At 40.2% G+C, this 13,494-nt stretch overlaps 1 protein-coding gene across 1 annotated transcript; it reads left to right on the top strand.

Moving 5' to 3' along the window:
* The first annotated feature begins 340 nt into the window (after nucleotides 1-340).
* LOC133653662 (SUZ domain-containing protein 1-like) lies at nucleotides 341-11,958 on the top strand. Its single transcript, XM_062053200.1, has 4 exons — nucleotides 341-653; nucleotides 3,555-3,604; nucleotides 3,679-3,939; nucleotides 10,858-11,958. The coding sequence occupies exons 1-4, from the start codon at nucleotides 603-605 to the stop codon at nucleotides 10,967-10,969; spliced, it is 474 nt and encodes a 157-aa protein (XP_061909184.1). The 5' UTR covers nucleotides 341-602; the 3' UTR covers nucleotides 10,970-11,958.
* Nucleotides 11,959-13,494: the final 1,536 nt, after the last annotated feature.

Raw genomic sequence — 13,494 nt, forward strand, 5'->3', positions numbered from 1 at the left:
GAGGTACATATGTGCACATAAATGTCATTTTAATTTAGTTCACTTACACAGACAACTAAAAAAAACTGAATTTAACGAATACATTTAGTTTTAATAAAGTTTGATAATGTTGATTTATAATGAATTAACTTATTGTACACTGTTATTCATTTCCGCATATGTCCACAAGTCAAATGTGCAGTCAGGAATATCCTCAAATTAATTTGTCAAATTAATACTTGTCCGATTAATAGACGTTTTGTTAACGCTGTATTATAAAAAAGAGTCAAACGAAGTGCTATCGATCGCTGTCAAAGACGTAAGCGGAAATGACCCCGGAAGTAAATGGGTGCTAGGAAGGTTTTTGTAATGGGAAGAAAATTGGCGTGACAGTGCCCACTTCCATTCACCACCACAACAACAAGGAATGATTAAGCTAGCAAGCTAACACGCGACCAGGGTACTCTGCAGGGAAGTCCCCTCTTCAGACAGCTGGAAAACGGACGGAATACTTGGATCAGAATCGAGCTAAGAGACGCTGCTCCCCGGCCCGTAACCTGCGTGGATGGGAAGCAGCCAGGTGGTGTTGAGCCGAAGAGGGAAGCAGGCGACGGGGCGTTAAAATGGAGGATGAGGAGGTCGCAGAGAGCTGGGAGGAAGCCGCAGACAGCGGGGTAGGAAACATCAACACAGCGGAATATACACCTAATTATGTCTACTTATTTTTAGCTGCATATATTTAGGTCAGGTCATTTAGGTTTTTAGTCTTAACTTTATAATAACAGTGCAGCAGTATAGTTTTATACACACGGATATATTTAGCTAACATAGGCTCCAAACAACCCTAGCAGGCCGCACTGTCAAACGCAGGTCAAAGTGACACGTGATTTTCCTCCATATTTGTAATTTTTGTCGATGCAAATGTTTAATTTCCATCTAATTGGGCTCAAATAGTCATTTGATTTGAAGCTGATTGTTGTCGAAGTACAAGGATGCACTGCATTGTTGCGACATGGCTGTCCACGACACAATATGGGCCATATCTAGTCATAGCTGCCTTTTCTAGCGATTATTGGGGAAGTGTTGTCAACTGCATGCTACAGCAGCACGGTTTATGTACAAATTAATTCAAATTAATTAACAGCGTTAGGAGAATTGTTTGGGGTTTGTTTCGTTTACCTCGGAAAGAGGAACGCAGCCTTATAGTGACGTCACTCAATGTCGCAAACTCCTCAGTAAGGTAAGTAGCTATAGGCTGTCGTAAAAGTCGCTAGATGACGTAATCGCCTAATTTGCACAATACATTGCATTGGACGCTGTGGAAGAGAGGAATACCGTCGTGGGAAAAATAAAAAGTCACTCAATGTTAACTCCGCAGTCAGGAAAGTAGCTATAGGCTGTCGTAAAAGTCACGAGATGTCGCTAGATGACGTAATCGCTCAATTTGCATAATATATTGCATTGGACGCTGTAGAAGAGGAATACTGTCGTGGGAGAAATAAAAAGTCACTCAATGTTGCAAAGTCCTGAGTAAGGAAAGTAGCTATAGGCTGTCATAAAAGTCACGAGAAGTCGCTAGATGACGTAATCGCCTAATTTGCATATTGCATTGGATGCTGTAGAAGAGAGGAATACCGTCGTGGGAGAAATATGGAGGCACTCAATGTTGCGAACTCCTCAGTAAGGAAAGTAGCTATAGGTTGTCATAAAAGTCACGACAAGTCGCTAGATGACGTAATCGCCTAATTTGCACAATACATTGCTTTGGACGTTGTAGAAGAGAGGAATACCGTCGTGGGAGGAATAAAAAGTGAATTTAAATTTTTTTTTGGAATGATTAGAACAGAAAATTGGGACATTGCAGTGATTAATTTTAGCGTGACAGTGATTAAAAACATTTTTTTAAATTACATTATACTTGGTAATGCTGCATTCCAGTTACAGTATCTTAGAAGTTGGAAGTCTGAGCCGTAAATAACGTCACAGCCGAGTTGTGAACTTTTCAGTTACGAGGTCGGAAATCATGATGGCCACATCCACGAAAGCTATTTTTTTAGCTTGCCTTGTCTGTCTGTTCTTGTCTGACACCTGAATTTCCTCAAGGGGATTATTAAAGTATTTATCTGAATACAAACAATTTACGGGAAAATATGCACTCTTTCTGCAACCTTCAAACACGGTGAATGAAGAGGAAACACAGGCGCTATTGCTAGCAATGCACAGTGTATATACCACATGAAATATACGGTGACATTACCATATATACGTACACCACCAGTTTTTAATATTTGGCTGATTTAGACAAAAACGTGCCACTGCTCGTCTCCAAGACACAAGAAAAGCCTCCAATAACACCGTGAAGAGTCGCTAGATTTGTCGCTATTATAGTATCTATTGATATCTGTACTATACAGTACCAATTTTCTGTAGTTATCAATCAATCAAAGTTTACTTGTATAGCCCTAAATCATGAGTGTCTCAAAGGGCTGCACAAGCCACAACGACATCCTCGGCTCAGATCCCACATCAGGGCAAGAAAAAACTCAACCCAATGGGATGACAATGAGAAACCTTGGAGGGGACCGCAGATGTGGGACACCCCCCCCCCCCCCCCCCCCCCGGGTGACCGGTGCAATGGACGTCGAGTGGATCTAGCATAATATTGTGAGCAGTCCATAGTGGATCTATTTAATAGTCCCCAACTGATGCACAGATGAGTGATCCACCCTAGGTCCCAACTTTGGACAGCTAGCGCTTCATCTGTGGTCACCGAATCTGTGCCCCCCTCTCCACAAAGGAGAGGGTGGCAGAGGAGAAAAGAAACGGCAGATCAACTGGTCTAGTAGGGGGGTCTATTTAAAGGCTAGAGTATACAAATCAGTTTTAAGATGGGACTTGAATGCTTCTACTGAAGTAGCATCTCTAACTGTTAACGGGAGGGCATTCCAGAGTACTGGAGCCCGAATAGAAAACGCTCTATAGCCCGCAGACTTTTTTTGGGCTCTGGGAATCACTAATAAGCCGTAATTCTTTGAACGCAGATCGCCCTGTAAAATGGCTAATGATGATTAGTAGCATGTTATGGCATATGCAATGTATCATCGAGCTTGCATGAAAAGCCTTTTTTTCGAGTGCTTTCTATCAGTCATGCTTGCGTTGCTGGCATGAACAATTGCAACACTACCTAGAGGCAGTTTTCTATGAATACGTCTGTCTGCCTAACAAGTGGTTGAGCTGGTGCCAGCTCAGCAACCGGAAAAGACGTCACAAGCAACCCAGGTATAGAAAATTGGCAACGTTGGATTTTACTTGAGTCCGTACTCGGCAGTACAGACGGAATTCAATCGAAACCTATAAAAGTACCATCCCTGTATCCATCCCTAATTATAAATAATAAATGTATACAGGTGGAATAAACCATCTCAGAAATTCAATGCAGTGCTGCAAATTACAGTTACGATTATAAACATTTTCTTGAATAAATACTTCACTGACAGTGTCATTCAAAACCAAGCATTTGCAAAGGCAGCATTTTCTTTAAAGACTTGCAACAAATACAACATATATCTCCATAGGAAATAGAGAGAAGACTTGAAGCACGACTGAAAAAAAATCAGGAGGCAAAGTAAGTAAATTATGGAAGTATTAAAAAACACATTTATTTCAATGTATTCATTTTCTGAATTCTCCTATGTGCAGGAAGGCCAGTTCAAGTTCACCAGTGAGAACTGCCATTGTAATCCAGGACGTATCGCTTCCTTCAGTACCGCCGACGCAAATTCGAATTTTAAAGCGTCCGTCAAACAACGGTACTGCAGGGATTGCCGCCTCCTCAACTCGGCCTTCCCAGCAGATGAAGTCTTTGGCGCAGCGTGAGGCGGAATATGCAGAAGCCCGGCGGAGGATTCTGGGTAGTGCGTCATCAGAGGATACCCCTCCGGACAATCCATGCCAAGACAGGTAAAATTAAGATATTTCTGTATAAGGGATGTAGTAACAGGAAACTGTATTAATGATAACACCCGACAGTATTACCGTTTTACATCAAAATTATCGAAAAACCATGATTGATAGCCACACTTTGAAAAAACTCACGGACTGACTGGCATCAGCTAGCTATAAGGCTGGGTGATATGGATTAAAACTTATATCCCGATATTGCTTGGATTTTACTGACATCACGTCCCGCCTATTAAATATACGTGTGGTCAAGCTTGCTTTGTTCTCAATGGGTACTCGGCGCCATTTTGCCTTTCTCAAAGAAAAAATGCCGTATGCTTGTGTTGTTTTCGGCTGTATGAATCGTTCAAATCGCAAAAAGGATAAACGTTTCTTCAGAGTTCCTCGAGAGGTAATTAAAAAGGGTGGAAGAGTGCACGATTTTACGAAACGACGACGAGAAAGGCATGCAGCTCACATTACAGTCCAAGACGGTATAGTCAAAGAATGCAAGAGTGATGACTCCGGTAAACTTTTGTTTAATATACTTTTAACGTTTATTATTTCCCATTTAAGTATTATCTGATATTGTTTGTATTTCTGAAACACATCTTTGCTGTGAGTGTTTCAAAAAGCACCAACTCGGCATCTCTAAATTTAAAGAAAGCAAATGTGAGCAAAACCTAAAAGAGTTTAAGCTTTTACCAAAGGCAACAATCATACATTAGGCTTTCAGCACATACACAATGTTGATATACATAGTTATATTTTGATAAAGACGAGGAAAACACACTACTCAGCAACAAACATCAGTAGACACAAAGTTAAATCATGAAATGCAACCTTACACGAGCAAAAACGAGGCATGATTTATCTGGGAGAGTTTTGATACCAATTTCCTCAACAAATTTATTTTTATAAAGTAAAGGCATCTATTCCATTGCATAGTTAGATTTTTTTCTCCTATCTGCTTATTTCAGAAAGCTTTAAGCCTCTTTTGTACTCAAAGAGTTTGCGGTTTGACCACCACTGGTTTTCACTTCCGCGAAGAAGTCACGTGTCGGAATACAAGCAATTTTGGCCGAATACCGATATACGATGTACAGTACAGGCCAAAAGTTTGGACACACCTTCTCATTCAATGTGTTTTCTTTATTTTCATGGCTATTTACATTGTAGATTGTCACTGAAGGCATCAAAACAATGAATGAACACATGTGGAGTTATGTATTTAACCAAAAAAGGTGAAATAACTGAAAACATGTTTTATATTGTAGTTTCTTCAAAATAGCCACCCTTTGCTCTGATTACTGCTTCGCACACCCTTGGCATTTTTTAGATGAGCTTCAAGAGGTAGTCACCTGAAATGGTTTTTACTTTGCAGGTGTGCTTGAAGCTCATCGAGAGAATGCCAAGAGTGTGTAAAGCAGTAATCAGAGCAAAGTGTGGCTATTTTGAAGATAATATAAAATATGTTTTCAGTTATTTCACCTTTTTTGTTAAGTATAGTAACTCCACATGTATTCATTCATAGTTTTGATGCCTTCAGTGACAATCTACAATGTAAATAGTCATGAAAATAAAGAAAACACATTGAATGAGGAGGTGTGTCCAAACTTTTGGCCTGTACTGTACATCGTATATCGGTATACGGCCAAAATTGCTTGTATTTCGACACGTGACTTCTTCGCGGAAGTGAAAACCAGTGGTGGTCAACCGCAAACTCTTTGAGTACAAAACAGGCTTAAAGCTTCCTGAAATAAGCAGATGTGTGTCCAAACTTTTAGCCTGTACTGTATATTTCTGGAAAGTGAATTTAGACAAAGTCAAACCCAAATATGGGTGTCAGGTTTGTTTATTGAAAGAAATACTTAACATTAATACATTTCTGGAAATTTACATTAATACATTTCTGGAAATTTTCAAGTTTCATGCATTGATAGATGTACATGAAAAGATTAAAAAGCCTTGAAAATTATATAAGAACAGTAAAGTATAATCTTCAATCTTAATTAAAACAAACCTTTAGCTATGCTCAAATCCTCAGATAATAACAAAAACACAAAAGAACAAAATATAAAATAAAGTCCTTCGTTTAAGAGGACATTTTAAACATCAGTAGCAACTTGAAAAAATGTTTCTTTTCATCTTAGTGTTTTTTTTAAGAAGAGCTTTGTTACCTTAAAAATTTAAGGCAGAAACACCCAAGTTGTTAACTGCAGGATGCTGTGTAGCAGCGGACAATATTGCCACTGCAGCTAAACACCCTTTCAGATGTTGTATGTGTTGTGGCAGTGCAGCTTGATCAAAGTAGTTGTGACTGGGAAGCGCATATAACAAATTAATAATTAATTAAATTAATAATAATACAAAAATCTTACCGTAGCAACTAGAAACATACCTATTTACACAAAGTTTGTATTTTGGCAGAAACGTGTTTTCCATCGTTGTCAAGGGCATCCTTCACTCTGGCATTATTTATTTGATAGAATCATGTACATCGCAACCCGCCACACTGCTGTCATGAACACATGTTGCCCCGAGTGATGCCGACTGTTGCCAAGACTTGAGTCAAACGGACCCGATTGCTGGCTATACTGCTAAGGATTATTTTGCCATTGAGAGCAAAATCCGTGGAAAAACGGGATTGGCAAGGAAAGGGGGACAGAGCACATTAAGGATTACATATATCGGTGTCAAATACATACCTCTTTCTAAAATATACTTGTATCATTTGTAATGTACCGCCCGGCCATAGCTCGCTATCCTAAATGCTATCATGAAAACAAGAGCCATTAACGTCTTTCCCCATTAAGAAACAACATACGATATTCAATTGTGCAAATTGAACCTACAAGCGGTGCTCTCTTAGAACAGAGTGATCGTTCTACTCTTAGATGATTATGAGACGGAGATGTTTTCACGGTGTGTTAAAGGACCGCTAAGCAGGACGCCTGCCAGAAATGATTATAGATGGGGTTTTTTTACACACTTAATTTAAATACATCTTAAAGTGTTACAGAACAAACCAATATTTAAAGTACCATCCATCCATCCATCCATTTTCTACTGCGTGTTCCCTTTGGGGTCGCGGGGGGTGCTGGAGCCTATCTCAGCTTCATTCGGGCCAGTAGAGTGGAAACACAAGTTGACTTTATATGCTTAATTGTGTTTCATTGTATCCATTAAACCATATGCAATTGTTTTTACAATCCACAAAGTATGTGAAAATACCATCTAAACAACACAAAATGCTACAAATTCAGTCAGCCATTTTGAATATTCCGCTCTGAATACCTTCAGCTTTTTCCGGAGATTGACGTCACCGGAGGAACGCTTCTGCACTCTTAAGATGTGTGGTCTATTATTCACAATCCCTATATAAGACATGGACACATATGTTTTTCTTTTTTTTATGGCATTCTAAGTAGTAAATAAATAACTAAATAAAAAATCTGCTAACAACCATGGAGTCAATGATGGCTCTCTATTTTGCTGACAAAACTTTCTAAATAACCATCCAAAACCTGCAAACAATACTCTATTTACATCTCGTGACCTGAATATTAACCAAATTTTAGTAATGTTGTCATTATAAGCACTAACGCAGACAAAGTATTTTTAGCATTGTTAACCGAGAGCTAACTATAGTTTATGCTGCACTGGACTCAAGTAGAGACTCTAATGCAACTATAAAATTAAACTGGAGATGGCAGTAATGCAACCTATATGGAAGCAAACTGTCGTAAAATTGTAAAGAAGAAGAAGCTTATGCAGCACAGCATTAAGCCGGCGATGTCTTCATTGTCTTGTTTGCTGCCGTTTCCGCTACTGCTGCATCGCGTCTCGGCTCGTCAAAGTTATTTTACATTATGAATTATGCCTCTCATCTGGATAATTGGAGGATTTAGCTATGAATCGAGAAATTATTCATCTGTGACATTCAATTTATTTCCGGAGATGGAGACAAACACACTTGGTCCCATACCTCAGAGAATATCCTGAAGCCACTAAAGTCTCTCATCAAGAGAACACTAAAAATTCTAGACAAAAAGCCTCATTATTGTATTAATTATTGTAACAAGTATCATTATTGTAATATTTTAAGTAAGTATAATACAAACCCCGTTTCCATATGAGTTGGGAAATTGTGTTGGATGTCAATATAAACGGAATACAATGATTTGCAAATCCTTTTCAACCCATATTCAATTGAATGCACTACAAAGACAAGGTATTTGATGTTCAAACTTATAAACTTTATTTTTTTTTTGCAAATAATTATTAACTTAGAATTTCATGGCTACAACCAGTGCCAAAGTAGTTGGGGAAGGGCATGTTCACCACTGTGTTACATGGCCTTTCTTTTTAACAACACTTAGTAAACGTTTGGGAACTGAGGACACACATTTTTTAAGCTTCTCAGGTGGAATTCTTTCCCATTCTTGCTTGATGTACAGCTTAAGTTGTTCAACAGTCCGGGGGTCTCCGTTGTGGTATTTTAGGCTTCATAATGCGCCACACATTTTCAATGGGAGACAGGTCTGGACTACAGGCAGGCCAGTCTAGTACCCGTACTCTTTTACTATGAAGCCACGTTGATGTAACACATGGCTTGGCATTGTCTTGCTGAAATAAGCAGGGGCGTCCATGGTAACGTTGCTTGGATGGCAACATATGTTGCTCCAAAACCTGTATGTACCTTTCAGCATTAATGGCGCCTTCACAGATGTGTAAGTTACCCATGTCTTGAGCACTAATACACACCCATACTATCACATATGCTGGCTTTTCAACTTTGCGCCTATAACAATCTGGATGGTTCTTTTCCTCTTTGGTCCGAAGGACACGACGTCCACAGTTTCCAAAAACAATTTGAAATGTGGACTCTTCAGACCACAGAACACTTTTCCACTTTGCATCAGTCCATCTTAGATGAGCTCAGGCCCAGCAAAGCCGACGACGTTTCTGGGTGTTGTTTATAAACGGTTTTCGCCTCGCATAGGAGAGTTTTAACTTGCACTTACAGATGTAGCGACCAACTGTAGTTACTGACAGTGGTTTTCTGAAGTGTTCCTGAGCCCATGTGGTGATATCCTTTACACACTGATGTCGCTTGTTGATGCAGTACAGCCTGAGGGATCGAAGGTCACAGGCTTAGCTGCTTACGTGCAGTGATTTCTCCAGATTCTCTGAACCCTTTGACGATATTACGGACCGTAGATGTTGAAATCCCTAAATTCCTTGCAATAGCTGGTTGAGAAAGGTTTTTCTTAAACTGTTCAACAATTTGCTCACGCATTTGTTGACAAAGTGGTGACCCTCGCCCCATCCTTGTTTGTGAATGACTGAGCATTTCATGGAATCTACTTTTATACCAAATCATGGCACCCACCTGTTCCCAATTTGCCTGTTCACCTGTGGGATGTTCCAAATAAGTGTTTGATGAGCATTCCTCAACTTTATAAGTATTTATTGTCACCTTTCCCAACTTCTTTGTCACGTGTTGCTGGCATCAAATTCTAAAGTTAATGATTATTTGCACAAACATTTATTTTTTTTATCAGTTTGAACATCAAATATGTTGTCTTTGTAGCATATTCAACTGAATATGGGTTGAAAATGATTTGCAAATCATTGTATTCCGTTTATATTTACATCTAACACAATTTCCCAACTCATATGGAAACAGGGTTTGTATTTTGAATTTAGATAATTATCAGATATTCATGGCTGCTTGCCTCATCTTTAGAGTTCTAAATAAACTAGCTCTCCCTCCCTTGATAGATTTTATTAATAAAAAAAAAATATCAGTCAATGACCAGAGGGGACTGCAACGAACAAAGGCGCAAGACTACATTTGGCCAAATGGTGGGGTCTATCAGAGGCATACAGTAATGGAACAGGCTGCCAGCCCATGTCAAAAACTGTGACACTTATTTAACATTTAAAACTGCACTGAAACAGTGGTTGAAAACTAAGCAGACATGCACGCACATTCATTCACTTGTTTTTTTGTTGTTTGTTTTATTTTTTTGTCCATGGGCTGTGCTTATGGTGTGCTTGTAATGTGTAACGTGTGATTTATGTATTCTTTTGTATCATGACCTGTTGAATGTTTACTTTATTAACCCGCTTTAGGACAACGGATGAAAGTTAGCTATTGTGCTAAGTCCCACATATTTACATTTTTGCTCTATGTTGATGAATATGCATTGTCCTAATTCAAATAAATAAGACTGAAGTCCATAAAGTCTTGACTTCAGGGCTAATTCCTGTCTATACTTTCTGGTGTTGAAATAAGACTCGAGCTGTTGTTCTCTGGGTGAACAACGCTCACTAGCTGTCTCTTATCCACCCTTTAAATGGCCAGACTTATGACTTAACTGCTTCTGCAGTCGAGGAGCAGCATTTGCATTAGACAAGACAAAACAGGGCAGCATGGTGACACAGGGGTTAGTGCATGTGCCTCACAATACGAAGGTAGTCCTGCGTTCAATCCCGAGCTCAGGATCTTTCTGTGTGGAGTTTGCATGTTCTCGCCGTGACTGCGTGGGTTCCCTACGGGTACTCCGGCTTCCTCCCACCTCCAAACACATGCACCTGTGGATAGGTTGATTGCAACACTAAATTGGCCCTAGTGTGTGAATGTGAGTGTGAATGTTGTCTGTCTATCTGTGTTGGCTCTGCGGTGAGGTGGCGACTTGTCCAGGGTGTACACCGCCTTCCGCCCAAATGCAGCTGAGATAGGCTCCAGCACCCCCCGCGACCCCAAAAGGGACAAGCGGTAGAAAATGGATGGATGGATGGATGGAAGACAAAACAGGTTGCTCTGAACAGGGCTGTTTAGAGGGTGTTTGCTTGTGTGGGTGTGCTTATCAATCCATTTTGAGACATCTAGCAACTGTTTTGATCTAATCTCTATCTTAATTTCTCTAGGTCAGTGCGTATGACTGCCAAGCAAGCGTCGGAACCAGTTCGTCCCAACGAACACGTGATCCGCCAGCCAACCGGGCCTGACGGCAGCTCAGGCTTCCGACTTTGCAGATAAAAGGGATCTGCTTGCTTTTTAAGGGTTCAAACCAAGAGCAGTAAAAAAAGGGGGTGTGCGGTATCAAGAGCAGAGTGGCGCAGTAACATTTGAAACATGAAGATATACACAACAAACTGGTTCACCCGCTCTATGCTCAGCTGGCTTGGTCTTTGCCGTCTGCCTTGTCTTATCCCTCCATGGAACGACGAGTGCCGCATCCCCCACAGCCTGTTCCACACTGTGAAGGAGGCTTTTGGCCTAACGTCCCAAAACACTGTGATACTTTGCTATACCACGAGGTGCCCTTTGAATCTTACTCTCGTTGAGAGGCGAGTGCGCCGGGCGTCAGGTGTCAGTCCCTTCAAGGCGAATAAGTGAGTCAGGGATCGTCCCCAGAGAAAACAGAGGAGCCGGGCTTCCCGCTGAACACGTAAGTTAAAAGGGGAATCGGCCGAGGCTGCGCGCCCTCCTGTAAGGCGGCGGTATTTGGATTGAGTAACTTGAGTGTAAGGCGATAGACGGAAAGTCATCCTGTTGTCCCCTTTTGAGGCGTCACAGGCCCAAACTGGGCCTAATGGGCACAGGCAGCTGGCCATCTGTCACTGCAGCCTGTGGCTAAAGATAAAAGTTCGGAAGAATAGCGTTTCATTAATATTCAAGCAATAACAAATGTACATCTCCCTCCTTTTTTTAATCGCCCCATTTTCGGTGTTCAAATCTGGGTTTTTGTTTCTTTTATATTGTCAAAAGGTTTGTATTTTTTGTCTTTAAGGGGAAGGTTAAAGTGAAACTAGTCAATTTGTTAGCAAATTAACACTAAATTATGTAGCGTGCATTTCAACCGGGGAATTATTGTGTCTGACTTGAAAATTATTTTAAAGTCCAATTGCGGAACTGAAGTGCATTGTCTTTGCTTTATCAGCATAAAGTTGTCATTCCTTCTTTTTTTTCTTTTAATGACAATATGCCAGGGCTGGTGAATGAATAAAAAGTGACTTGTTGCCTAAGCCAGGGGTTCTTAACCTTTTTGACCTCGGGGCCCAACTTTTCCACTGCGGAGGGGCCTAGCACCCTCTCAAATATTAACACTGAATTATTAATCTTACTCTTGATTTTAATCGTATTCAATAACTATATTTAACCTACTTACAGTTAAACAAGATATACATTGTCAAATGAAGGCTTATGTCAAGCTGATTACGAAAATAAATACAAATTTAATATACTGCGAAAGAAAGCACTCATTAAAAGGGATGCATTTTTATTTTTCCTTACAATTATTTTGTGCTAAAATAAATACATCCATCCATTTTCTACTGCTTGTCTGCTTGGGGGCAGAAGGCAGGGTACACTCTGGACAAGTTGCCACCTCATCACAGGGCCAACACAGATAGACAACATTCACACTTACATTCACACAATAGGGCCAATTTAGTGTTGCTAATCTACCTATCTCAAGGTGGATGTCTTTGGAGGTGGGAGGAAGCCAGAGTACCCGGGGGGAACACATACAGTCATAGGGAGAACTCCACACAGAAAGACAACGAGCATCCATCCATCCATTTTCTACAGCTTGTCCCTTTTGAGGTCACGGGGGGTGCTGGAGCCTATCTCAGCTGCATTCGGGCGGTGGACAAGTCGCCACCTCATTGCAGGGCCAACACAAATAGACAACATTCACACACTAGGGCCAATTTAGTGTTACCAATCAACCTATCTCAAGGTGGCTGTCTTTGGAGGTGGGAGGAAGCCGGAGTACCCGGAGGGAACACACACAGTCATAGGAAGAACTCCACCATGTGTTTCTTAAATAAACTGTCAATGAAATTAAAAGTACAAATGAAAATACAGCTTCACCACTTTAGTCAAAAAAAATTTAAATTGTATTTATTTATTTTTTTTGGTCTTAAGAAACTTCTATAACTCCAGACTTCTGTTTGTTAGATATTGTCATTACTGCCACAAGTTGTAGAAAAGTGTATTACAAGTGAGTACTGCTACAGCTGAACAACAGATATTTTTTGGCGGCCCCCTAGGGTAGTGATTCTCAAACTTTTCTCAACTAAATAAATACTAAACACTGTTACTGTTCAAACTGTGCGATGTTACAGTGGCCAACACTATTAAATATACTTGTCAAATAAAACCTGACTTGTTTTTAAAGGATGTTTAGGCCTACTACGCTACTATATTTTAATGTTGGTCATTATGGTGGTACTTGGAGAGCCAGTGTTTTCTGATGTGGTGCTTGGTGAAAAAACTTTGAAAACCACTACTCGAGGGGGTGCTTTCGGCCCAACAATGGGCTCAGCCCTATGGTTTGAACACTGGCTTAAGCAACCCAATAAAAAAGGATATAATATAGGAAACAAGTATCTTTGTTTTGTAGCTTTGGGAATAGTGTCCAATCTAACTCTGCTGTTTTGTCAAATATATACACAATATCACACTGTTGTCTAATTTCCAGAACTCAAACACAAGTTTATGAATCTTCCAAATCAGTGTTCTCATCAGCTTGTCATTCAGAGCCTGAAATAAAATGA

Source organism: Entelurus aequoreus, linkage group LG01 (genome assembly GCF_033978785.1).
Source record: "Entelurus aequoreus isolate RoL-2023_Sb linkage group LG01, RoL_Eaeq_v1.1, whole genome shotgun sequence".
In the NCBI taxonomy this organism is placed as follows: domain Eukaryota; kingdom Metazoa; phylum Chordata; class Actinopteri; order Syngnathiformes; family Syngnathidae; genus Entelurus; species Entelurus aequoreus.

Bases quoted from the DNA above. Each gene is read 5' to 3' on its own strand.
- LOC133653662 (XM_062053200.1), top strand. From the start codon at position 603: ATGGAGGATGAGGAGGTCGCAGAGAGCTGGGAGGAAGCCGCAGACAGC. The intron at 654-3,554 runs GTAGGAAACATC...ATATCTCCATAG, and splicing joins AGGAAGCCGCAGACAGCGGG to GAAATAGAGAGAAGACTTGA. The intron at 3,940-10,857 runs GTAAAATTAAGA...TAATTTCTCTAG, and splicing joins GACAATCCATGCCAAGACAG to GTCAGTGCGTATGACTGCCA.